The sequence below is a fragment of the Helicoverpa armigera genome, chromosome 29 (assembly GCF_030705265.1).
Source record: "Helicoverpa armigera isolate CAAS_96S chromosome 29, ASM3070526v1, whole genome shotgun sequence".
Taxonomy (NCBI): domain Eukaryota; kingdom Metazoa; phylum Arthropoda; class Insecta; order Lepidoptera; family Noctuidae; genus Helicoverpa; species Helicoverpa armigera.
Window position 1 is genome coordinate 4,819,265 of NC_087148.1, and position 27,636 is coordinate 4,846,900.

Below are 27,636 nucleotides of genomic sequence, written 5' to 3' on the forward strand. Positions count from 1 at the left end.
GATAGCACATCAACCTACCTCAATCTGTCTTTCTTAAATAGATTTTCGCGTTCATCACAATAGTGGAAGGTTAATGTTCAATCAATTGGTAAAATTTGACAGAGTCGGGTAGGTTGACCTTCTTATAATTAAAATTTTTAACATTAACTTTAGCAAATATTATACCTTAAAAACTAATCAATCACATTAACTTAATATATTTTCAAAATACTTTATATTTCATTGGAAAAGGCACTTTTGAAGAATTAACATTCTCTTTAAAAAAACACGAATATAACCTTTATTTACCGCGGCTTATAAATGAATGGGTGGCTAACATTTACACAAAGAAAACGTCATATGCTTGAAAGCACTTCTAATAAGTTACCAAAAGGACGAAATCGGAATTTGTAGGTACGTTTGTTTTTTTATAAATTTTAATCCAAGCTCAACGGCGGACTGCCATCAAATTCTTCAGCAAAATGATCAACAGTACTGTCATTGTTATCTCTTACATCAAAATTAATTTTAACAGGATTAACACTTTTTACATAAGTCCTATTTAACAACGGACTCCTTGATGCGGATTCGTTTAAATTCACCCCTTTTTCGGGAGTTTTTATTACGCTGGCAACATTGATAGAACTGTCAGGTTTCGAATTTGACAGTTGCGTTTTATTTTTTGGATTTTCAGTTGTAATTTTGGAAATATTTTTATTGCTATTTAGGGGACTTTTATATGAATTTGAAGCGTTTTTAGATTTATTTATAATATGTATAGTTGATAACGGCGGAGGTTCTCCATACATTTTTAGTCTAGCAATTTTTTCGTTGACTTTTCTCTTTCTTAGTAACACTACTTCGGATAAATTTTGTGAATCAGTTTGTTTGAAAGTCGACTCAAAATCTAAGCCAGTAAGGTTGAAATTCGAGTCTTTATTACTGGGTTTAGCTAACGGAGAATCTATGAACATTTTATTCTTAGAAATATTAAAGTCAGTATTATTAATTCGATACGGAGATATATTTTCGTTATTCGCTTTCAAAACTGCAAAATTATTTTTCAAAATAACACAGTCTTCAATGAATTTCCTTCTGTCCAGAGATAAAAACTTTTTGCTCAAATTATCTAGCAAATTCCTAGCATTTTCATTCTTTGGCGTTTTAGTAAAATACGTAAATTCCGTTACTCTATACTGTGGTATACTTTTCCTAGTGTTACCAGCTCGTTTTTGCAAATTAAAACAAGAAATCATTTGGCCAGTATCTAAGACGTTTTGGTAACCAAACTTTTTGAGTCCTCCCCAAAAATTGATACATATAATATTTTTATCTGCATCGGCTAGAAATATATTTTGAAAAGGTTGTTTGTTAGAATCGAAATCTCGAATCGAAGGATCGATTAAAAATATGAAACCTACTGTATCGATTTCGTTGTAATCGGTTGTCATTGTGGTGTTTTTGGCTAAATCTTTTATGGTGAAACAGTTGCGTTTTAGTAGGTTCGTGTAAGGCTTGAAAGTTTCTGGTTCTTTGTACTTAGATTTGCTGAAAACTGATTGTCTGCCCGCTGAGATTTGGATTTCGGAATACCTGAAATAAATACCAGAAATATTAGGGACAAAGCTTTATTATTTTTAAATGACGAATACATATGGACAAAGGATATTTAGATGGCAACACATCGGCCCGTGCATCGGAGAGCACGTCAATATCGGTCGTGCTTGTGATCTCTCTCCGGTGGTGTCGGCTTGTCGTCGCATCGCGCTATGAGAGTGAAGGAATACTGAGTGCACCGCAGTCCAAGCTAATGTGCACAAACTATAATATGTCCTGCGCAGCTGACTTATCTAATTTCATGAGAACAGCCACCGTAGCCGATAATAGACTAGGAGGACATGCAACAATTCTAATTTATTGTATCTTGTAGGACCAAATCATTTTTGCACTAACAGCCACTGATATATCAAGCCTTCTTTAAACCATGTCCAAGCCCTGGCGTTATTCCATGCGTTCCTCAGAGAGAGTCAGCAAACCCCAGCGGGGCCCAGTAGGGCCAAGGCCTGCCGGGGCTGCGGGATTGTTCGAAAGAGTTACCGCGGCCCTGGTACATAAAGGGCTCCAGAAGGAACATGGTGGGTAGCCCAACTATCTTCCTACCTATCCAAATATTCTGCCTTACCAAGGTGGCTTTACAAAATTTTAATAATAAAAAAATATAGCCCTCATTCTATCACAATCGGGTAATAAGAATAATATTTACCTGACAGCCGTAGGAACTACATTCAACACATCGATCCAGGCGCCCTCTTTGATTATATCCAGAACCGCGTCCGCCGGCTTCCATATTGACATCATGCCTGAAAAATATACTTAGTACAGATGATAGAACAGCAAGCTACTATAGTTTGTTTTCCTTTAATGGATTTTCAACTTTATGCCTAAAATAGAGTGGTTGATCTACTTTAGTGGGCACTGTAGATGTGATACCCACGCTGCGGGTTGTTCGCGCTCATTACCTTGGCGCTGGTACATACGCGGCCTACGACGGAACACGACGGTGTTTAGTCAGTAAGAGTCTGACACTCCCTCACCGCGCGTAACCCACAGCGGGAGGGGGCATTTCATGATTTTTGACGTCGTTAAAAAAAAAAAGGTGTGATATCCACAACCTTAATTTATTTGTAATGTTACATTTATCCTTTTATGTACTACCCCTGTGTACTCCTTGTGTCCCGTTATGTGTACTACCCTTATAAACGTTAACCTGCACAATCCCAATGTACTCCCCTTATATACTCTCTTATGTACTCCTTCATTTGCCTCCTTAAGTACTCTCCCTATATACTATGTTACATACTACCCTATTTTATGTACTATTGCTATGTACTTCTTCAAGTACCTGATTTTAATGAATATCATATTGCAATATTTTATCCCGGTACGAGCAGTAGTTCCCACCGGACACAAGATTAAAAAGAGGAACGATATATATTTTTTATGTGTCCAAAATTAATAAAATACCTTTAACAACATCCACGCCACTCTTCTCCCTCACTCCCGCCACTCTAATCTTGAGCAACGTAACAACATTCCGACTCCCACCAACTCCGGTCTTCTCTATCCTGTCTCTTATCTTCTGCTGTATGTTGTGTAAGAGATCCTCTCGCTTCTTGCTGTTGTGGGCTTCTAGGAGACGGGATTGACTTGCTGTTAGGCCGGCCTGAAAGAGTAAAAAAAACTTGGCAAATCAAATTCAAAATCATTTATTGAAACTTGGCTGCAAAACTGCACTTTTTGAACGTCAAAAATTTGCAAAAGACTGCCCCCAAAACGCCCACCCTTCCCCACTTCCTATGTGTTTTTGCTGGGAAGATGAAGTGGCGCAACAAACTCCCCAGCAACACATCTGTCTGTAAGTTAGAAGAACCTTTCAACAATGTTTTATATGCACATTGGTATACAATGGGTATTGGGTATATTGCATAAGTATAATATAATATAAGTTACTCAGTGTTTTCTGCAGTAACTCGTAGCTAAGTAACAGCCACATAGAAAGATCGATCATAAAGTTAAGCAACGCTTGACGCGGTCATTACGAAACACGGAGGTACCTCCGTGTTTCGGAAGGCACGATAAATTGGTGAGTCCCGGCTGTCATTTGAACATCTCTGTCAGTCGTTACGGGTAGTCAGAAGTCAGTAAGTCTGACGCCAGTCTTACCAAGGGGTATCGGGTTGCCCGGGTAACTGGGTTGAGAAGTTCAGATAGGCGGTCGCTTCATGTGGCACACTGGTTCTTAGCTGTATCTATTTAATTGACTATTTGAATTAAATTCCTTATAGTACATAGTAATGTTTATTCATACTTACTCTAAATTCACCAGGATCTTTACTAGTCTTCATAAATTTAGCTATTTGTGAGCCGCTGTCTAAACACGGCCTCTTATTACTCATCTCTGAAAAACCTTCCGAATCTTGAGAATCCTGAAATGTAAAGAGAAAATACAAGTTATTTAATTTAATTTTAGACGGTAATAGGATGTACGGTAGACCGCATATCATTGGTAACTGTCATGCCCCTTAACTAAATAGTTATAAGTACGATTTTCCTTTTTTGTTGACTGTACTATAAAAATGTATGAAAAAAAATCTATTTTATGTAGGTCCATTAGCTATTTCCCGCGGTGTCACTGGCGCATTAAAACGAATTCCCGCAATCGGACAAAATATGAATAATGTCACCTGGGGACAGTGTAGCTTCCAAACAGTTAAAGAATTTTAGTTTCGGGGCCTTTACTCTTGAAAACCTAATTATTCTTGAGAAACTCTGAAATTAATTTTATCTTACCTCGTCAGCAAATTCTTTCTCCACTTCTTCGTAAATCTTCTCCATAACGGCCTGCCTCTCAGTCTCACTTTTCATCTGGTGGAGATGTTCCAATCTTTCTGATCTTGTCACTGGAATAATATGAAACAAACAAGGTAAATTATGCATCAAAAGTCTGATTAGCTCTTTCCCAACTATGTTGGGGTTGGCTACCAGTCTAACTGGATGTATATGAGTACCAGTGGTCCAGTGTGTCACATGGAGCGACTGCCTGTCTGACCTCCTCAACCCAGTTACCTGGGTAACCAGATACCCCTTTGTAAGATAGGATGTCAGACTTTCTGGCTTCTGGCTACCAATAACAACTGCCAAAGTTGTTCAATGACCGGAAGGAACCTCTTAGTTTTACGTGTCTCTCGAAACATTCATTGGTGTTCAAGATATGTTTAGACAATACATACAAACTTAGTACAGTTGCATTGGTACTTCCCTGACCTGGAATCGAACCCACACACACATACTTGAGAGGTTGGTTCTTTACCAACTAGCGCACTACGACTACATAAAATTAGTATAGAAAAATCGATGAAAATAAATATAACTTACCCGTACTCCCATCTTCAAACTTCTCAACATACAAAGCAGGATATACTCTTGTAACAAGAACTCTCAATCTCGCCACTTTCCCGCCATCGACCCTGACAGATGACAGCTGCGACAACATGGCGCCGTTGCCATGGTAACCGAGTCGCGCGTCCCAGTGAGCGCGGCGGGTCGAGTTGCCGAATATTTTTAGACGGACTGCTGAAGTATCCTGTAAGTAAATAGATAGCAGAGTCATTAAAAAAAAACAATTGAGTTTCCCTTCTTTTTGGGAGGTAGGTTGAAAAGATATAAAGAACAGTATTTGCTAGGATTTAACTATTATCTTGATGGACATATCTATAGTGCCAACTAGCAGTCTAGCTTGTTTCCAACTGTGTTGAGGTCTGCTTCTAGACTGACCAGATGCAGCTGAGTACCAATGTGCTACATGGAGTGACTACCTATCTGAACTTCTCAACTATGTTTCGAAAGGCACGATAAACTGATGGGTCCTGGCTTCCATTTGGACCTCATCAGTACCAATCTTTATGGGTAGTCAGAAGATCTGACAACCAGTCTTAGCCAAGGGATTGAAGAGGTCAGATAGGCGGGCGCTATAAGGCAGTTTCTCCATATAAAACACTTATACCCACCTGCAACCGGTTAGACTGGAAGCCAACCCCAACTTAATTAGGAAAAGGCTAACCAGATGATGAGGTACAAGTCTTAAATATGCCTGTTCAAAAAAGGCAGGCGATGACGTCAGTAAATAGTATTTGTATACTTACTTCCCAAGGAGAAATCCCCTGCTCACAATTCACCAACTCAGCTCCATTGGTGACAAGTTTGGTACCAACTACTATTTTACCTTGGCACACTAGTTGGGCCAACATTTTGTCTATAGTCGTCATTATGCAGTACCAACCATCTGATAGTAGGAGTTCTAGGTTGTCTGTGGTGGGACTGAAAGCCAGAAAAAATAATTTTAAACTAGTTCAGCCGAGTAAAATCTAGATTATTTTTAAAGCTGTCATGGGATATTATGACAATACATAGTAAAATTATAAAGGCGAAAGTTTGTGCCTGTGTTTGTTACCTCTTACTGAGCAAACACCTGAACGGTTTTTGGATGAAACTTGGCAGTAATATAGTTTTTACATGACAAAAAATATATAGGGTACTTTTGATCTGGATGCGGGAAATAGTTTACTTAAGACTCAAAAAACTATCATATTGCAAAAAAATATAGACAGGTTCATTTTAAGGAACAGTGATTCATGAGTTTGGATTTGAACTCGGTTATTTACAAGATTTTACCTAATGTAATGATAATTTAAAAGATAATACATACCTGGCAACATTAACGCCATTTTCAAAAATCCCAGCAACACACAACACCAAAGTTTTAGACGGAACATCGTCTTTTTCAAAAATCTTTCTCAAAGCTGACCTCTGTGCATTATATAGTTCTTTATCATATCTATACTTTAGTTGATCTATAACATTTCTTGCATTACAAACTCTTTGCAATTTAAATTTTACTTCATACGATATTAACTTCCATAATATAAGTTTTAAATGATTATCTAACCAACCTTTTGGTATTAATTTATCATTTACCGAATTTTGAAACATTTCTTTTAGTTTTTCTATAGTCATAACTTCGTTAGAAATATCATTTCGATTTTTATCGAATTTAAATTGTAGTACATTTTCGAATGTGAAATTTATTATGTAAGGATCAATTTTTACTTCTTTTTCGTCTGAAAGTTTTGCTAAATCTTTCAATTTTAGAGTCTTATTTTTCTTATAATCTTTCGTTACAATCTTATTTATATCTTTAGTTTCCGATGGTATTTTTATTATCTCCGGTTCTTTAATTTTCTGTGAATAAGGAATTTCAAATTTCTTCCTCTTTTTCGCTCTTGGACAAGACAGTATTGGACTGCCAGATCTTTTGGATTTCACTTCGCTTTCAAAAAAATCTTCTGTATGTAGACTTTCATTAAAGTTGTTTAGTACTTGTGTGTCTATTATATCTGATACATTGACTTCATTTTTATCTATATCTTTGAGACTATCTTTAACATCATCTATATCAGAGAATAATCTCTTAGTTCTTATTAAAGCTTCATCAGAAACTTTGATATCTTTATTTGTACCAGTTTTGAAACCAAATTTTATATTTGGAGTATTTACTTTATTTTTAAGGTCATTATTATCAAAATCTTCAAATAGTTTTCTAGATTTAACCAAAGCCTCTGCAGATATACAAACTTTTTTATCACTGGCAGTTTGGAAGCCTTTGAAATTGTTATTTGTTTTTTTATTACCTTCCAAAGAGGTTTTAGCTTCAATCAGATCTTTTAAAGATTCAACTTTTTTATTGTTAGTCGTTGGAAATCCGTGGAAAGGAGGTTCTATATCATCATCAGTGTTTAGGCCTTCAAAAAGCTTTCTGCTTTTAGCTAATGCTTCTTTAGATACTTTTACAGGCTTCTTATTGGCTGTTTGAAATCCTTTAAATATTGGACTTGATTTTGTATTCGTGTCTATATTATCTTCATGTTTGTTATTTTTTTCTTTGTTAGCATCAAAAGTTTCTTTGTTTAAGTCAAAAATTGTGTTATTTTCTACACTGTCAATATCTTGAAAGATCTTTCTACTTTTAGTCAAAGCTTCATTTGATATTTTGAATTGTTTGTTACTAGCTGTTTGAAATCCTTGAAATTTAGGTATGTTATGCTCGGGAATATCAAAATTAGTATTGTCATCACCTTTATCTTCACAAGGTTTTATATTATCATCATTTATTTCAATGTCTGGGTAATCTTTTTTCACCTTTTTTGTGTTTTGAATTTCAGCTGAACCTAAATCTTTGAAAATATTCTTTGTTTTAAGTAAAGCTGTTTCAGAAATGTTAATAACTTTGTTGTTTGCAGTTTTAAAACCTACAAAACCTTTGCTAGTTATCGAAGGAGTATCTTTTGGTTCCGGATATGCACTTTTACCTTCATTTATAATTTCTCCGTCTGTATCTTTAGAAAATTCAAAATCATTAGCGTCAATATCTTTGAAAATATTTTTAGTTTTCTCTAATGCTTGTTTGGACACATTTATATTTCTATTATTAGCCGTTTTGAATCCTACAAACCCTGTTTTACTGGTGGAAGGCTCATTTAACTCAATATTTACATCTTCTTTCTCTATAACTTCATTTTTCTTGTATTCTTCAGGGATTTTAATATCTGTTGCATCAATATCCTTGAATATATTTCTAGTCTTAGCCAAAGATTCTTCAGAAATTGCTATCTTTTTATTATTTGCTGTCATAAAGCCAATGAAAGAGGCTTTACTTGTACTAGGTTTATTAAAGTCTTCATCTTCTATTGTTTTAATTATTTCATTAACTATATTATTATCTTCTATTGGTTTAACTATACTTGACTCTTTATCTAGTTTTTCAGGAAACTTAACTGTGTCTATGTCATTAAATATATTTTTAGTTTTAGCTAAAGCTTCTTTGGAAATTGCAATTTTTCTGTTATTTGCAGTCTTAAAGCCAACAAAAGATTCTGTGCTAGTTGAAGGCTTGCTAAAATCTGTATTTTCATCTATATTTGTTCTGTCATCTTCAATAGTTTTTTCAGAAATATTGCTATTTACCTTGGAAGGGAATTTAAAGTCATCAGAATCAATACCTTGAAATATATTATTTGTTTTAGCTAAAGCAGAGTCAGATATTTTAATTGCTTTATTATTAGCTGTTTTAAAACCTCCAAAATTAAGTTCTTTTGTAGGTGTTATTTCTTCTTTATCATCTTTATTTTTACCTTTATCAGGGAATTTAAAATCTTCAGAGTCGATATCTTTAAATATATTCTTGGTTTTAGATAAAGCTGCTGCAGATATTTTAATATTCTTATTATTTGCTGTTTTAAATCCCACAAAACTACGTTTACTTGTAGATGGCTCGTTCAATTCAGTATCACATTCATTTTTATCATTTTTGTCTTTCTTAGGACTGTGTGTATCCATTTCCATAGGTACTTGAAACTCTTGTGAATGAATTCCTTCAAATATATTATCATTGTCATCTATAACATCTATGGGATTATCATTATTTGTTCCTTTTATATCACCAACTCCGGTTTTATTGTTAGAATGTTCATTTATAGTATTATTTTCGCTTGTATTATTTTGTATGTCCTTTTTATTTTTCTTTGGAAGTTCTACAGTATCTAAATCTTTGAAAATATTCTTAGTTTTAGCCAAAGCTTGTTCTGAAATATTTATATTCTTGTTATTAGCAGTTTTAAAACCAACAAACACTGCTTTACTTGTAGAAGGTTTTTCATAATCCTTGGTATCCTGTATTGCTTTCTCCAATTTTGGATTTGATTTATTTGGAAGATTTACTGTATCAATATTGTCAAATATAGATTTTGTTTTAGTGATTGCTTCTTTGGAAATGTTTATTTTCTTGTTACTAGCTGTTTTGAATCCTACTAAATTAGTATTAGTTAGATCTTGTTTTTCTTCAGTTTTCTGATTATTATTTTCTGCACTAATGTCTTTATTAGCATGTTCACTCAAATCCTCTTCAAAATCAATGTCTTTAAAAATATATTTTATCTTCGATAAAGCAGTGTCAGAGATTTTAATATCTTTATTACTTGCTGTTTTAAATCCACTACTCGCAATCTTTTTGTCAGGTTCTTTATCCTCTTTTAAAGACATTTCTATATTTTCAAATTCTTGAATAATTACATCATCAATGTTTTGTATATCTTCCTCAGCTGTGTTTTTACTTATTTCTTTACTTGGAGAATTAGTTACTCCATTTTTATTTTCTGTTTCTCTTGTAACTTCTTCTTCTAAATATTCTTCGTCAATTTTACTTTCAAAATCCTCATTCAAGTCAATATCTTGGAAGACTTTTTTATACCTAGCCAGTGCTTTCTGAGATAATTTTATTTCCTTTTTACTAGCTGTCTTGAAGCCTCCCAAATTGTTATTAATTGGTAGTTTATCTTCAATTCCTTTGCTGTTGCTACTTGGTTTGAATTCTGGTAATTCCATCCGTCCTATATTGAAGTCTTTTTCTACATCATCAAGGTCCATTTTGGCTTGTCCATCTAAATCACCAAGGTCTTTATTTTTCTCTCTATCACAATTATTAACCATATCAGTGATTGTAATTTCACCACTCAAAATGCTTTTAGCATGACTAAAAGATTCAGTGAAAACCTGAATAGATTTATTACTAGCTGTCTGAAAACCTACATACATAGTTTTATCTAGAACATCAGATTGGTTATAGAAAGACGTTTCTAAGGCACAAGTAAATGGAAGATCTTGGTAACTTTTGTGAACATAGTTATCTTCTTCATCACTGCTAAATAAAATTTCATCTTTCAAAATTTCGCTTTCAGCTTTAGTGCTTAGTTTTTCAAAATCTTCATTCATTACCTTCTTTATAAGGTCATCTGATGTCGCTTTGTCTAGTTCTATAAATTCTAAATCAGTATCTGAATCTAGAGATTTAATAGGGTGAATTTTAAGTTCAACAGTTTTATCTTTCAGAATATTAATTTCTTTAAAATCTTTACTCTCTAATACAGTACCGAAATCTTCTTCATTCATTTGTATATCTTCACCAATTGGTATATTAAGTTCTTTATTTAAAATCTGAGAATTGATCACGTGTTTTACATTAGCTAAATCATTATCACTTTCAAGTATCGGAACAGCAATCTTTTCAAACTGTTCAAATTTGTCTAGAGCAAAAACTAAAGGTGATGGTGTTTTCGACTTAATTTTTATATTTTTGTGAAAAATTATTGGACTTAAAGGTCTTTCTATAGACTTATCAATATCAGTTTCTATGACATCATCAAGTATTGGACTGATATCTTCAACTTGTGTATATTGTATATTATTTTCTTGTGTGTCTGTTTTTGAATCTGTGTCTAGGATATTATTACTGCACATTATTGGAGATATAAGTTCCATATCTATATCTTCATTATTTTCTCTATCATCAATTGTTCTATCTTCTGCTATATTATCATTTATCACATCTCTATTTTCTTCTACCATTACCATCTTTTCTTCTTCTTTATCTCTTTCCTTACTTCCTTTACCATCAACAGCTTCTGTCTTATAGTCAATAAAGTTCTCTCTCTCAGTATTATGACAGAAGGTAGTTTCAAACTCCTGTGTCATGCCTCTATGGGTGTCAACTATTTCTGCATCCTCAATAAGGTTTATTAATTGAGTGTCTGACACACATTGTGTGTCAAACTTTGCTGGTTTTGGTACCTACAATTATAAATGTTATAGTTACTTTCTAGAGTATATTTTGGACAAGTAACACTGATTAAAGGTGTGGAAAAACGTTTTGAGGAAACCTGGACTATAAAGTCTGAAATCACCAATTATCGAGCAAGAGTGGTGATTAATGCTTAATCTGTCTACTTGCGAGAAGAGGCAGCAGCACAGCTGTAGGACGGTAAAAGGCTGATGATGATTATTATGGTTTAATACTTTTAAGCTAACATAGTTTCTTGCCAGTTCTTTTTCATGCCGTTGGGCAGCTAGACTCAACCTAATTTATATTCCCAAAAATAATAGTGATCTAATAGGAGATAGAAATAGAAATCTAATAGGAAAATATTTGATAACCCTGTTTGTTGTTCAGCAGACAGATATAAGAGCCAAATACTACTTACAAAGCGCAATAAAGATCATGAAAACTGGAACTCAAAATCATCTTTTGGTGTGGAAGCCAACCTCAACATTTATGTGAAAAACTTAGCGAGAATGATTATAATAGTGCCAATAGAGTAATGAATATAACAAAAACTTACCTCTTCATACACCGGCAAGTTATTTACACTCAAGAAATTAGATTTCTTGAACTTTAAAAAGTCTTTATTTACACTACTTTTGTTTGTCACAGAATCTGCACATTGAATTGCTTTTAGCTGCTTAAAAACACTGGATATCACATCTTGGGGTTTTAAATTGTTTTGGTTTTGTTGTTTATTATCACTGTAAAGACTTTTAGGCTTATTTGCATCATGTTTCTTGAAAATAAACTCTAGGTTTTCGACAGGGTCACTCATTATCTCTTTTCAGTAAAAAGTTAAGTTTAAATAAATTTCTTATTATAACACAACGGTTCTAAGTAATGTAAGAGTGTTTGTAATATGTGTAAACGAGGATTATTAAATACACTGTATTTTTAAACATAGTTTTAGCGCGAATTTAACAATAATCTTTGCTATTTACGTCCCAAATCTGACAGATAAAAGTTAGATCATGTTACGTTCCATTCCGTGTTATTTTTCCGCAGTTCCATTGATCAATAAGATCTATTAAATAAATATGTATTTCCAAATGAATCAATTTTAAAGTGATATTAATCATATAAGATATAAATATTCAGCTGCCAAAACCTGCTGGAAAATCAAAAACTATCATACATATTAGAGCTCACAACGGGTCATTAAAGAAGAATGCGTAGATTTGATCGTAGACGATGAAACGTTCAGAAATCAATATTTTTCTGATGTTGATAATCGAAATATTCAAAATATTACGGTCCCTTAATTAAATTTGACACCAAACAATGCGACAACTTTATTATTCATTTAACCTCGAGTCATCAGATTGTCTAATTCAGCGGAATAAAATATAAAGCAAATGAATCCCACGCAACCTTCTCAATTTTTTATCTGTTCCACACGTAGTTTCAGAACGGATGGCAAGCTTCGGTACGGCCGCTAGTAAATTTCTGGAAAAAACAGCGATAAAAACCTAAATAAAGTCAAATAGTCTATAAAAAAACATCCAAACGTTCAACATTTATATCCTCTCCACCGAAAATGGTAAGTTAACTAATATTGCCGCTGTAATTTGATAAAAGAAATGGCGGGTAAAAATAGGTTACTTTTTGCAGTCCCACACGATTTTATTGGTTCAACCTGGGCCTAGGCCTGAAACGAGGACCTATTCAGACTATGAGAGCGTCAACGACTGTATGGAAGGCGTATGTAAAATATACGAGGAGCATCTGAAAAGACGAAATCCTAATACTCCGACTATCACTTATGATATATCGCAATTGTTCGATTTTATTGATCAGGTAAGCAATTTACTTAATGTAAATCTATAATTAGATGGTATACTAATTGTATGTAATGTTGATTTTATAAATATTGTATAGGGTACCCATATAATGCTTAAGATAGCATGTATTTGGTAGATCATATTTCAGTTCTACCCACAACTAGCTCAGCACTACGGTGTTGAGTTCTGGCGAAAGTTTTATCTAGAAAATACTGACCACTTCCTGCACTTCAAATAAACAACGACTAATAAAATTTTTTATGTGTAACTTGCATAATTGCATAGTTTTATCCAAATCTATGCAGCCGTTTGATCACGTTAACAAACTCTAAAACTTGCCTTCATAACGTATGTGTCACATGCTTGCTGCCAATACATGAATAGGAAGGGAGTGAGTGTCAGTATGACGAGTGACAGGGGAAAATGGAAGAGGATGACATATTGTGCCTACCGCAAATGAAATTGGGAACAGGGCAGGAGGAAGACCGCACCGCTTCGTTTATGATACCTGCTATACTCAACCAGATTCCTGTTGTCTTTAGAGACTCACTAAACAGTAAAAATATAAAATGCAAACTGAAAGATTACCTCATTGATCTAATCATAATCAATATATAACTGTAATGAGCGCGTTGATCCAATCGCTGGCCATGGCATGCTAAGACAGACCCCAGAGGTCTAATTGTGTGCCTAGTTTTAAGTTATATGATTTGTAATGTGAAAGAAACAATTAAAAAATAAAAAAAGAAGAATATTTGCTGCCAATATCATCGAAATACATTTAAAATAATTCCTTTTGTCATTTCAGCTCGCAGACCTAAGCTGTCTAGTCTACCAGAAATCCACAAACACGTACGCACCATACAACAAAGACTGGATTAAAGAGAAGATCTACGTCTTACTACGTCAAGCCGCAGGCCAGGGCGATTAGTTCACATCATTCTTTCTAAAACGGAGCACAGACGCATGGAGTAAGTATGTAAGTACTGTAGATATACTACAAAAACTTAAACATGTGTCAAACACTTGTCTAAAAAAGTGCGGCTGCAAAATGGTCATAATTTGTTATTTTTTTAGGCAAGTGTTAAACTGACGTTTAAAAGTTTTCGTGGTACGACGGATGGGGTTTAGCATTTGTAATTGAGTAACTTTCGTACAAAATTGTCTTTGTCTATTGGTTATTAATGTTAACGGTAATAAGCCAGCTCATTTGTTTTACATAGGGTGGGTTTCACCATTTGTATAATAATTACCAGCTCTATGCTTGCCGCCGATTGGTCTAATTAGCGATTTGAGAACTTAAAATGGTCCCGTTTTAGTTAAATGGTGCAAACAATTGTCAAACCTATAAATACTGCCTTTATAAAGTAACTTGGTTTCTGATAATTTTGTTATTAGGTAAATTAATCTATCTTAATTGGATCATATTTATATTTATGATAACTTCACAAAGTTTCTGTACAAACATTTGGATAGAAAACTGAATTGAACTTGATTTTAGGTATGAACCAAAGTTAATGAGGGAGCGCGACTAACTTCAGAGCACAATTATGCTCATATAGCCAATCAGTGGCCACTATGTTTGCTTTGTACTATTGTTCTAGTGCCTTTTCCTAATCAATGATGTTGACAAGACTTTTTAATTAAATAATGCAATAATTTTTGATAATTTAATCTGATACTCTCTGTTTGTTGACTTTAAAATTCCTTAAAAACCTGTCTTATTATAAGCTTAAATTTTCCTTTTAAAACTGGGTTCACATGTATGAACATAAGTCGTCAATTTTACTACATACTTTTCTTACCTTAAATAGAAGCTAAATATTTTTATGTATTTCATATTTACTCCATGTGCCTCGTACTCCAATAATTTGTAGATTTAGTGATATTTGAAGGCAATTTCTGTTAAAATCATCTACCAGTCTTGACAGACTGCGCTAAAACAGCTTCTTAATCAGTTTCAAAACTAGGAAAAATAGGGTTGGTAGTTTTCTACGAATAACTCTGCTATCCCGAATATAGCAGTAAAATAAAAAAATTGCCTCCAAAAATCATCATTAATTTGTAAAATATATCTCAAAATATGTTTTCGTTTTAATTATTTTTTTGTTGGAATATAACAAAGACTATTTCGATATTAGTTCTTCAATAAGTACCTAATTAAATCTGTGTGGTGAGGAAAATAAATAATGTTAATTAATATAATATTAATAATAAATCAGTTTTTTGATGCACAGTGTGGTTGTGTGATTTAAATTTCAAACTTTCAAAAGAGCTCAAAAAAGCAGGAGTGCTTGCTCAAAACTTCTTAAAAATGTATCAAAAATAACTTTTCAAGTAAGAAGATAGATCATAAAACAAAGTATAGTTTTCATTAAATAACTATGCCACTCCGAAGTTAGCTACAAATGACTCTACAATATAAAGTCAAAATGTACAGTCAACTTCAGGTCAGTGGTAACAGTTTTATAGGAAAATCGTCCTTATAACTATTGAGTTAAGGTGCATGACAGTTACCACTGATGTGCCGTCTACCATACTAACAAAATCTGTATTACTTATCTACCAGCCATTTTCAATTCCATTATGTATCTGTTGATTTTCTTCCTATAGACAGGAATTCAACATGACCTGTATAGGGCTAATGAAAGAAATAACAATAAATTCTATAAACAATAAAAAAAACTATAAAGAAAGACAACAAATGTATAGAATAATGACAACAACCGCTAGACGAGCTATACCTATGCGATGAGTCGAATAGCTTTTTTTTTTAACAACATCAAAAATCATCAAATGACCCCTCCCGCTGTGGGTTAGCAGCGGTGAGGGAGTGTCAGACTCTTACTGACTAAATACCGTCGTGTTCCGTCGTAGGCCGCGTATGTACCAGGGCCGCGGTATCTCTTTCGAATACCCATGAGTCAAATAGCTAACTTCACACTAGCAAAGTTATTTTATGAAAACCGTTCCTGCTGATTAAGAGTTTCAAAATAACTTTCTACTACGCTGTTGTGTATGCGTCTTATTTAATAAAGAAACACGTCCATTTTTAACAGACTTCAAAAAGTTCAAAAATACTTCTGTATCATTTTTTTCTATCATTTCATGAACGGGTCAATTGAAAACGTAATGATTGTTATATACAATTATAAACAAATAAATATATTCTGATGATTATTGAAAAGCGCTCTAAAACTGGATTTTAGAATGCGCCTTATTGTTTTAACCTTAAAGGTGATTTTCACCATTTAACTATAACGATAACCAAACCATAACCAGCCGTATACTTGCCGCCCATTGCTCACATCGGCGATTTGACAACTGAAAATTGTAGTTATAGTTAAATGGTGCAATTCACCGCAGCTAGATAAATTGATCAGCTAAATTAAAATTAAAAACGAAGATCGCTATATTTTCTTTAAACAAAATGATTAATTATTATTAATTAGTGTGTTTTTAAGGGTGCGTCTACACGGTGCATGTAGCTGGAGCAAGTTAACATGCGCAAGTGACAAGAGCACGCAGGTGGTATTTTGCTTTGGTACATGCGCGAGTCGCTGGACCCGCACGTTTTTAAAATGCATATAAACTGTGCAAGCTACTTGCACCGTGTAGAAGCACCCTTATTTTAAGTTATGTAGGTACAAGATGTGTAAGTCATTTTTTTTACTTCCTCATTTATTTGTTACTCTCTATGTTTAAGATAGATACTATTAAGTACCTAAGTAAGTGTAAAATAAAAATTTGGCAATAATAATTCTGGATTTTATTTATTTGCAAAACTTTTTCTTTTTGTAATGTAGGGTGAGTGCTAGCATGTGGTGGCTGCATATTGTATACTACAATATACACTTGAATATAAGTTAATATATAAAACATCTTCTTAAAAAAGGTTCTTCTAACCTACAGACAGACATGTGTTGCTGGGGAGTTTGTTGCGCCACTTCTTCTTCCCAGCAATAACACATAGGAAGTGGTGAAGGGCGGGCGTTTTGGGGGCTGTCTTTTGTAAATGTCTGACGTTCAAAAAGTGCTGTTTTGCAGCTAAGTTTCAATAAAAGAGTTTTGATTTCATTTGTTCCCCATTGACGCAATGGTCACCATGCCAGACTGCCGAAGTGATAGTCCAAGGCAAAGATTTAGGGTCAAACTACCGAATTCATAGCTTGGCAATGCGTGACAGGTGTATGTAGGTTCGATTCCCGATATAGTCAATATCATGTTATAATATGGAGTTAGAAATAAACACAAAAGCATTTGAATCGACATAATTATTTATTTTCATCGTAAACCTATTTACATATTTCTTACTATTTACACTAAAATCAGATTTAAAATTAACAGTTTTTTTAACAAAAACAATTCTATAAAAATATTATTTAATTTAAATATAAATAAAGAAGCAACTTTTTAGGTTCAAAGATCTAAAAACACTAGTTACAAATGAACAGTGATAGTCCAAAAAATCAAAGAATTTTCAATAAAACATATTTTTTTATTTAAAAAATCTAGTCTTTTTAATCAAAATTCTAGACAATAATCATATTTTATTAACATACTACCCATTTTAAAATCACAAATCAAATAATTTTAAAAATAAATTATATAAAAAAAAACGGTAAGACTGGAGTTGCACCATTTAACTATAACGATAACCAAACCATAACCAGCCGTATACTTGCCGCCCATTGCTCACATCGGCGATTTGACTACTGAAAATGGTTCGGTTATCGTTATAGTTAAATGATGTATAGTTATCGGCACGAATCTTGAGCTCTGACCTTCACCTGCGCAGAAATAATTTATTGGGTCCCTTTTGTGGTATGAAGTGAGGCGCGGGGCGGGCTAAAGCGGTGATTGGCCCGCAGCGCATCGCGTCATAGCCGCCACTCGGGATTGGTTCTTTGCTAATAAATCACTTCTTGCGCAGATGTAGGTCCACCGTAACAGGTTACCACAATGAAAATACATAATAGTTCTTATAGTTTTTAATTCACTATATCTTTAGTAATTTCGTATATAACATTTTATTCTACATTTTTAAACTATTATTTAGTGATATTTTTGTATTTATTTTCTAATAATTTCTATGTATGATAGAGATGAAGCAAATATACGTTTCGGAGAATAATTTATTCGGCCTAGGTGAAGAATTCGGCTTTGAAAATTATATTGAAGTAAGGTTTAAATAAATTAAAAATTAACGACTATTATTATCATATTCGGCCACTAACTATCCCCCAACTATTCACTATTTAACCCTAAAGGTCATGGCACCCATAAAGGCCTCGATACAGTTGACGTTCGGTAGCTACAAGCTCGCTGTAACCCCACCGCCGATTTTTTATATTGACAATATAAAATGCTATATAACTGCCCGGGTAACTGGGTTGAGGAGGTCAGATAGGCAGTCGCTCCTTGTAAAGCACTGGAACTCAGCTGCATCAGGTTATACTGGAAGCCGACCCCAACACAATTGGTAAGAAATCTAAGCAGATGATGTTATAAAATGTTTCATATGAGATACGAGTCGAGACGACGATAAAGAGTCAAATTAAAATGACAAGTTAATCGCTGGATTGTATCTACGCCGTGCTGTAACATTGCATATGTGCCATGACCATTATTTAGCCGAATGCCGAATACCTAACATTTACTCCATCTCTACAGGAATGAATTTTATCCAGTGCGCAAACTTTGTCAACTTATAGTTTGATAAGTTTTATAGATACGTATATTTTTATTTTGTCGTGTTTTTGTACAAAAAAGAAAAGTTATTGATATCGAAAGATGTTTATTTTGGAACCAATTGTACGGTCACAGTCGTCATAGTAGGCACGGTGGCAACGCGAAACCGGTTTACTGACGCGAGCGCTGCTCCAAGCGCGAAAGAATAGTTGGTATCCATATCTTGCTCATTTTAGGGCGGACAAAATAATGAAAAAAAAAATTTTTTACTGATGATGCAGATATGTTCTGTTAATGATTCTGGACCACCATTTTTTTTTGTGCACTGCTTAAAATTCATTCCTGTATATCACTTGAAGATATTTTACAGAACATCTAACTACTATAGATTTAATTACAAAATTTATCTATAGGCCTTTACATACGCGTTTTTATTAAAATCCTCTCGCTAGATCTTTTAAAAGTAAATAACAAAAACTAATTTGAAATATCGATATGAATAAGAACATTTTACACAAAGTTAAGTTACCAAGTTATACAAATTATATTGGGTAGTCCGGGTAACTGGGTTGAGGAGGTCAGATAGGCAGTCGCTCCTTGTAAAACACTGGTACTCAGTTGCATCCTGTATTATCTTGGAAAAAGGCTAGGCGGATGATAATGATGAATTATTTAATTAAGTATACAATTTTATCTCCTTGCTGAATTTTGTAATTTCCACTATTTTTCTATTATTCTTTATAAACTAAGAAATTATATACAAAATATTTTGTCTGCTAACAAATTCTCTATCCTTTATTATTTATACATACAATATAATTATTTACCTAACTTTCAAATCTTAAACAAATAAAATATAATAAAAACTGTCTATTTACATAAAATATATAACAACATTGTCTAATTAATATTTCTATTACTTATAACATTCGAAATGAACACTCAAAAGATATATAATTTACATTATTCTGTCTTTTTATATACAAAACAATTACTATTTTGCTACAAATTGTAACAACAACTGAATCCTACTGAATTTCTATAGATCTATAGTTGTTTCTAGGGTTCCGTACCCAAAGGGTAAAACGGGACCGTATTGTTTTCGCTCCTCTGTCCGTCCGTCCGTCTGTCACCAGGCTGTATCTCATGTACCGTGATAGTAAGAGTTGAAATTTTTACAAATGATGTATTTCTGTTGCCGCTATAACAACAAATACTGAAATCTAGAATAGAATTAATATTTTGGGGAGCTTCCATACAACAAAAGTATTTTTTGCTCGATATCGATAACGGCAACAGGTGGATGTGGTTTTATAAATAATGGTACGGGACCCTTCGTGCGCGAGTTCGACTCGCACTTGGCCGGTTTTTTATACAGTAGTAGATTTTTTTTGAAAGTTAAAGTAATTCACCATAATTATATTTAAAATTGACGTCAACTTAATACAAATAAATATGTAGTTGGAAGAGTGATAAACTTTTTTGATATGATGAATAAAGATGACTTTTGGGAGCATACAATTTTGTACCTTATTCCTTTATGCATAAGGTTCATTCAGATTCGCTAGATTTTGACTTTTTCTTCCTTTTACCTTTCGGGTGCATTTTGTAGACGTGCTTCTGTAGATCCTTTAATTTTAAATATCTGGAAACAAAGAAATATTTTATTTATATGTATTTTATATTCTATTTTGTAATTTGTTTTTAACCGACTTTGCATAAAAAAAAAACAATGGGAATGCGAATAGCCTACTTCACATTTTTGGCGGTCAAGGGTTGATTCGCCCACTCTATACCTTCATTCGTTCGTATAGCACAAACAAAAAATAATATTTAAAAAACTCGTGATTGGCACTTTCGTGCGAATTAACTACGAACCGTCAGTTGCACAAAGCTTCATTAAAATTAAAGCTTCAATAAATCTATTGCCAACACTTTATCTGGTTGACAAAGAAATAGTCAGCAATAGATTTAAAGAAGCATTAATGGAGCTTTGTGCATCTGACGGTAAGTCTTTTAAATAAAATAAAGTAGATTGTTTAAATTTAAAGTGCTAATTATCAAGATTGTTTACCTTTTATCAAGTGCCTACTCAAATGGCCTAGGTATATAGCTACTTACTTGCAAGCGCACTGTTTGCAGGGAAACTTGAAGTCTTCGGGTTTGCCGTGGACTCTCGACTCGTGGCGGTCTCGTATGGACTCCGTGGAGAAGTTGCGCCGACATACTGTACATTGATGGGGTTTTGATGTGCTGTGGGACTGTGGGCAAGGGAAAATATGGGTAAAAGTTAAATAAAAGAAATAATATAAAGTTCTCTAAGCCTTATTGAGTGTCGGTAAATAATTATTTACCTCTGCCTGCAATACCTTTCCCTAGCTAGAGAACTTCTTCCCGCACCCGGATAAAAGAAGCGTATATGTAGGCAAGTTTCATCAAAATCTATATACTTAGTAGTTTTTGGACAAAAGAGGAACAAACATCAAAACTAGAAGTTTTGCCGCAGTTTCATCGGCGTACCGGGGAAAATTCTCATACCCGGATAAAACGTAGTCCACGTTCAGGGCGGATACTTTAGCTTCCTAACAGTGCAAGAATTATTCAAATGGATACAGTAGATCCGGTGCTTATTTGATACAAACATACAAAAATATATATTTTTTTAGTTCAGTTTTATTTAAATTCTGTACTTACCACTTTCAAGTGCCTCTTGAGACTAGAGTTAGTTCCGAAGGCCGTGTTACAGATATCACATGAATATGGCCTTTCGTTGCGATGAGTTCTTTCGTGTACCTGAAATACAAATAAATAACTTAATTAAAGAATAATTAAACTCGTTTTCATATATTTTTTTCTTCCCAATCCCAATGCCATTGGGAAGTAATAATTATATCTAAGATGGATCGTCAGCCACGGTGGCTGTTCTCATAGAAGGAGATCAGCCAGCTGCGCAGGACATATTATAGTGCACGCACATTTGCCTGGACTGCGGTGCACTCACTATTCCTTCACTCTCATAGCGCGATGCGACGACAATCCGACACGACGTCTATTGAATTATGATATTAAGTACCTAATTCTTGGGGACAGCGGCTATTTTTTTATTATTTATTATTTTTAACATTATCTGGTCTTACCAAGAGGAATAGGGTTGCTCGGGTAACTGGATTGAAGAGTTCAAATAGTCAGTCGCCCCTTGAGGCACACTGGTACTCAGCTGCACCCGGTTAGACTGGAAGCCGACCCCAACATAGTTGGGAAAAAGGCTCGGAGGATGATGATGTTTTGCTTGCTAGAGTTAGAATTTTGACATAATATTCCCATATAAGGTAGGTTTTAACAGATTTTTAATCTAAAACCACCGTTAGCCGCGAGCTTTATATTTAGAATACTAGCTTCTGCCAGCGGTTTCACCCGCATCCCGTGGGAACCTCGGCACGAACCCGGATAAAAAGTACCCTATAGTCTTCCTCGATAAATGGGCTATCTAACACTGAAAGAAATTTTCAAATCCGACCAGTAGTTCCTGAGATTAGCGCGTTCAAACAAACAAACAAACTCTTCAGCTTTATAATATTAGTATAGATATGATATTAGCTTCCGCCCGCGGCTTCACCCGCGTAGAGTTCGGTTATATCGCGTTTCCAAGAGAATTCTTCAAAAATCCGGGATAAAAATTATCCTATGTTTTTTCTCAAGGTCACTCTATCTCTGTACGTGAAAGCGTAACAGACAGATAGACAGAGTTACTTAGGCTAGAGTTAGTTATAGGGCTGCCATCCGTCCGGTTTTCCCCGGATTTGTCCTCGTTTGGAGGCCGTCCGGGCGGGGTTTCATGAAGTGTCCGGGGAAAACCCGGACACTTTTCATGTAGCGAAGCACCTCATTGAATTTAAGTATATGTTAATAGTAAATGAATTACAAATTAGGTATTATTTTGTTAAAAAAAAATCGTACTCGTTCGGGGAACAAATGCGATTTACGCCAAATGTCCGGGTTTTTTTTCAATGTTTGTCCGGGTTTGGCGAAATTCGAGATGGCAGCCCTAAGTAGGGATGAAATACTCAAATAGAGTACCTATAGTTAAATTTCATCCTCACCTGTAAACTATAAGACTCAAAGAACCCTTTCCCGCAGTAGGTACACCTGAACGTGGCTCCGCGTAACATGCGCTCGTGAGTCTTCATGTGCATCTTCAGGAGCGCTTGAGAACCGAACTTCTTGGGGCAGTCGGTACAGGCGTGGGTTTTTTCCTGGAACAAAATAAACATTATAAAAGTGGGGGTTTGTGTGTGTGTGTGTGTTTGTAAAAAAAGGCTGGTTTTTGTTATAAATATTAACTAAAATAACTTGTAGACTACTTTTATTCGGATATGGGAAGTAAACCCTTCCGGAAGGGAGTAAAATCAGAAATCACTAAAGGACCACTCCTCACAGCTGGTTAAAAATAACCATACTACTTAATATTATAAACGCGAAAGTTTGTATGTATGGATGTATGGATGTTTGTTACTTTTTCACGCAAAAACTACTGAATGGATTTTAATGAAACTTTACAATAATATAGCTTATACATCAGAATAACACATAGGCTACAATTTGTAAACATATTGTTCGAAATACTAAACCTGCGCAGACGAAGTCGCGGGCACCAGCTAGTTATTAATATAATAACCAGTCATCTAGACACAGAAATACTGTTTGAAGTATGTATATTTCCTGAAATAAGAATGTTAAAACAAACGCTTCAGTTTTTCAAATAATCAATTCACAATTACGTACCTGTGCAAAAGATGACAGTTAAAACCAAATGGTTTTTGCGGCTCTAATTTGCTACACGCTGAAAAACCAGTCAGATAATCCTCTAGTGTGGACGCGATTTAAATAAATATAACTTACCAAATGTGTGTCAGAATGCTTGGCAAGGGAGTGGGAGTATTTAAATCGCTTGGGGCACTCTCGACACTGGTACCCCGCGCCGCTCTCCGCTGTGTGGGTAGCCATGTGTACTCTCAACGCCGCCCAAGTTGACATAGACTTGTGACAGATCTTACATTCTCTTATACGGGTCGGATGAGACCTGGGAAAGAAGAAAAAATATTAACCGACTTCATAAACAGAAAGTTCTCATTGATATTTTTTTTGTTTTTTTTTTTGAGACCTCAAAAATCATCAAATGATCCCTCACGCTGTGGGTTAACAGTGAGGGAGTGTCAGACTCTTACTGACTAAAAACCGTCGTGTCCCGACGTAGGCCTTTTATGTACCAGGGCCGCGGTAACTCTTTCGAACAACCCGCAGCCCCGGCAGGCCTTGGCCTTGCTGGGCCCCGCTGGGGTTGCTGACATCTCTTTGAAGAGCGCGTGGAATAACGCGCGCAATCGACGCGTTATATCATCATTATATGCCTAGCTTTTTCTTAATCATGTTGGGGTCGGCTTCCAGTCTAAGTGGATGCAGCTGAGTACCAGTGTTTTATAAGGAGCAACTGCCTATCTGAGCTCCTCAACCTAGTTACGCCGGCAACCCGATACTGCTTGGTAAGACTGGTTGTCAGACTTGTTCAAATGACAGCCAGGACAGGACCTACAGTTTAACATGCCCACCGAAACACAGTAATTGGTGTCCAAGATATACGCAGAAAGGGGCCGTTCAAATATAACGTAAGCAGATTTATTACAATTATTTAGCAAAAGTAAGCAAAGCTTTTACCCCCTCCTCCATGCTTACGTAAACATTTTTCAATTTAAAATGTATTTTTTTTATATTATAATTATAATATTATAGTATCCGAACAAAACAATACACTGACAGAAAAAATTTAGACAAGTTAACAGCGCGTGGTAATCCCCCGAATCGATTCTAAAGCGAGTGCCTAAACGTATGCGTGTATATTTGCGGGAATCCCCGAAAATGCGTTTCGTTTTCAAGCACAGACAATGTAAGGGTTGCCATTCGAGTAAAAAAGTAAATAACTATCGATGACGTAACCATCATCTGGACTCCCCTACCCCCCATGTTATCCAAAATAAGCAAAACAAAGACCCCCCATCCCCCTATAGTGCTTACGTAATACTTGAACGGCCTCAAAGTACAAACACAGACTTAGAAAAGCTGCATTTGGATAAAAGGTACTTGTACAACTTGGCATCAAACCCACACTCATGCTTGAGAGGTTGGTTCTTTGCCAACTAGGTCACCACAAGATTTTTGCTACTTCCAATATTTTTCATACCCGTAGTAAGGGTGAAATATGTTTTGTACACTACAACTTACATAATTGTTAACACAATATTTCAAGCAAATAAATTATCGAAAAATGAAAAGTGAAAAGTGTTTTTTATATATATTTTTTTTGTGAATATAATTTGAAACAATATTGTATAATTGTAATTTAATCATAATTCATTTGTAAAATAGCCAGCTGTGTTGCTGGGAAGTTTGTTCTTCACCACTTCTTCTTCCCAGCCATAACACTAGAAAGTGGTGAAAGGGGGGCGTTTTGGGGTGCTGTCCTTTTGTAAATTTGACGTGAAAAACTGCTAAAAACTAGCCTAGTTTCAATAAACGTTTTTGACTTTGATCTATTATCCTACTAATATTATAAACGCGAAAGTTTGTATGTATGGATGTATGGATGTTTGTTACTCTTTCACGCAAAAACTACTGAATGGATTTTAATGAAACTACAATAATATAGCTTATACATCAGAATAACACATAGCTACAATTTGTAAACATATTGTTCGAAATACTAAACCTGCGCAGACGAAGTCGCGGGCACCAGCTAGTTTATAATATAAAAGTTACATACAAAACTCACCTCTGTCTATGATTCTTCAAACTACTTTTAGAACTGAACACCTTATCACAATCTTTACACGGAAAAGTTTTGCCATCAACGCTCACTTCCTCCGTTACCTCTTTAGAGTTCATTCGCTCTATAATCTTTGCTTCTTTGCGTTCGAACCGTTTTTGTTCTCTTACTTTGGCTATTTCCATGCGTTTAATGTTTGTTAGGCCGAACGTATGCCATTTGTTGTGGATAAGGAACCTTTTTGGGTGCTTAAATAGGAGCGCACAGTGCGGACATTCGAATACTCCTTCCGGTTTTATGTCTGGAAATGAAATGTAAATCTTTAGTAATATTCTTTTACAGAGTTGCGTCTGCAATTATAATGTTATTGAGTAAGTAAAACATGTACAGAATCTTTAAAATATATTTACAGGAATTTTTAAAAATTTACTTCAATAAGCACTCTTAAAAGCCTCTCTTCATTAAAAAATATTTTTTCTGTGCCTGACAGGGTCCATAATTGCTTGTACATATCATGCCAACGCCAAAAAAAATGGGTCAAGGGCAGATGGATAATGATTATGATAACTTTATGGAATGCAATATAAACTATACTGTATTGAAAATAATAATAGAACACCAAATGTATATTCACCATTTTTATAAGCAGCAACCGCTTCAGAAACGCTACAATCGCCTTCAATAATCCTATAATTCACCTGTCCTTCTCTATGAAAGCCATTTATGTCTTTACCGAAAGGTGCGTAACAATCTGAGTCAGCCCAACTGGCTTTTTCCACTTTAATTTCGATTGTATTGTCCGTAGTGACCTCTGCGTCTTCCGTAATGAAGTGTTGCATTATGCCTAAAGGTTTTAAATCCTCTTCCTCACTTGAGGAATCGTTTGCGGACTGCATTTTGCTTTTACTACAGTTAACGGTGTTATTCGGTTCATTGTTGTCCGTATTTGAAGGTTCTTTTGATAATTCTTTTGTTGGTTGTGGTGGTAATGTATTCGTAGTTGTGTTTTCTGCGTTTCTGGAAGGCTTTGGACATTTTTCGATTGTCGTATCTGATGGAAGATTGGTTTTCGTATTGTTCGGTACAATAGGAGTGCTTGGAGGTTCTCTAGGTTTATTCGATGAATTTATTAAAATATCCTCAATTAATTTTACAGTGTTTTCAATGTTTTTCCGCCTTGTGCTGTCTATTTGTAATTTTTCTTGCGGTTTTATGCTTAAATCTAAGTTATTAGGCGCGTTATGATACATATTGCTGTGTATATAGTCGTTGTTGACGCTGTTATGTTTTATATACGATTTATTTGGTATCTGAGGTATATTTAAAGGAGTTTTAATTACATTCTGATCTCGTAAACTGTCGTGCCTCGCTGCGTCGATAAATCGCTTATCGTACGCACTATTCATCATGTTGGCATTGTGCTCGTTCTGTATATTCAAATTCATTGGAAACATACCGTTTGGAAACGACAAATCGTTGATGTTATTTGCATTTTGGTTCATATATGTATGTTGGAAACCCAGTTGTTGATAGTTCGGATATTGACCCATTTGTGATGGAATAACTAGTGGAGAGTGGTTGTAATGGGCATAGTCTTGCAGGTTGTAGTGCCCGCTAGCCGCTGGGGCTCCTTGCTGCGCTATTTTGCTCAAATTATTGATGTTATGAGCTATATTCAAGTGTCCACTTATCGGTGTCATGTTCACGGGCGCTCCCATGTTAACCGGCGCCTCGTTCGGCCCGTAAGGACCAGTGTTATGCAACATAGTTGCTAAAGTTTATAACTTAACACACTTTTCACGTTTTACCGTTACATTTTAATGTCGAAAACACTAAACAAATAAAGCTAATGTAAGCCATTTTGTCTTTTTGACATTTCAATGTCCACCCATTACAAAAGTGAAACAGATAAAATATTTGACCCGATATTCAATCATGAATGAAATGCTTCAGTCAAGTTTGCCAAAAAAGCAACACTTTTAAACCTTGCTGCTTAGTTATTTCAGCTTTAAAGTGTGAAATTAAAGCTTCAGAAAATGATGGTAACGCCAAGTTTCTATTGTATTTAACTATTCATCATCGTGCTGCCTTAAGGACTG

At 34.8% G+C, this 27,636-nt stretch overlaps 3 protein-coding genes across 3 annotated transcripts; 1 reads left to right on the forward strand and 2 right to left on the reverse strand.

Moving 5' to 3' along the window:
• Positions 1–409: 409 nt before the first annotated feature.
• LOC110382284 (breast cancer type 2 susceptibility protein) lies at positions 410–12,195 on the reverse strand. Its single transcript, XM_064042535.1, has 9 exons — positions 11,766–12,195; positions 6,245–11,217; positions 5,682–5,856; positions 4,915–5,122; positions 4,330–4,439; positions 3,852–3,965; positions 3,004–3,202; positions 2,243–2,339; positions 410–1,572 (listed from the first exon to the last, which is right to left on the reverse strand). The coding sequence occupies exons 1-9, from the start codon at positions 12,021–12,023 to the stop codon at positions 417–419; spliced, it is 7,290 nt and encodes a 2,429-aa protein (XP_063898605.1). The 5' UTR covers positions 12,024–12,195; the 3' UTR covers positions 410–416.
• A 430-nt stretch (positions 12,196–12,625) lies between these two features.
• On the forward strand, positions 12,626–14,079 carry LOC110382279 (enhancer of rudimentary homolog). The gene is made up of 3 exons (XM_021342860.3): positions 12,626–12,788; positions 12,860–13,045; positions 13,838–14,079. The coding sequence occupies exons 1-3, from the start codon at positions 12,786–12,788 to the stop codon at positions 13,958–13,960; spliced, it is 312 nt and encodes a 103-aa protein (XP_021198535.1). The 5' UTR covers positions 12,626–12,785; the 3' UTR covers positions 13,961–14,079.
• A 3,926-nt stretch (positions 14,080–18,005) lies between these two features.
• Positions 18,006–27,451, reverse strand: LOC110382282 (zinc finger protein 3 homolog). Its single transcript, XM_064042672.1, has 7 exons — positions 26,172–27,451; positions 25,544–25,838; positions 23,620–23,800; positions 22,821–22,973; positions 21,415–21,513; positions 20,842–20,981; positions 18,006–20,365 (listed from the first exon to the last, which is right to left on the reverse strand). Exons 1-7 carry the CDS (start codon positions 27,301–27,303, stop codon positions 20,272–20,274), a joined length of 2,094 nt encoding a protein of 697 aa, XP_063898742.1. The 5' UTR covers positions 27,304–27,451; the 3' UTR covers positions 18,006–20,271.
• Positions 27,452–27,636: the final 185 nt, after the last annotated feature.

Bases quoted from the DNA above. Each gene is read 5' to 3' on its own strand.
- LOC110382284 (XM_064042535.1), bottom strand. From the start codon at position 12,023: ATGAGTGACCCTGTCGAAAACCTAGAGTTTATTTTCAAGAAACATGAT. The intron at 4,440-4,914 runs GTAAGTTATATT...ATATTATTCCAG, and splicing joins GTTTGAAGATGGGAGTACGG to TGACAAGATCAGAAAGATTG. The intron at 3,966-4,329 runs GTAAGATAAAAT...TTTACATTTCAG, and splicing joins AGAAAGAATTTGCTGACGAG to GATTCTCAAGATTCGGAAGG.
- LOC110382279 (XM_021342860.3), top strand. The intron at 13,046-13,837 runs GTAAGCAATTTA...TTGTCATTTCAG, and splicing joins TGTTCGATTTTATTGATCAG to CTCGCAGACCTAAGCTGTCT.
- LOC110382282 (XM_064042672.1), bottom strand. From the start codon at position 27,303: ATGTTGCATAACACTGGTCCTTACGGGCCGAACGAGGCGCCGGTTAAC. The intron at 21,514-22,820 runs GTGAGGATGAAA...TTTGTATTTCAG, and splicing joins TTGAGTCTTATAGTTTACAG to GTACACGAAAGAACTCATCG. The intron at 20,366-20,841 runs GTAAGTAGCTAT...CTTTGTTTCCAG, and splicing joins TGCAAACAGTGCGCTTGCAA to ATATTTAAAATTAAAGGATC.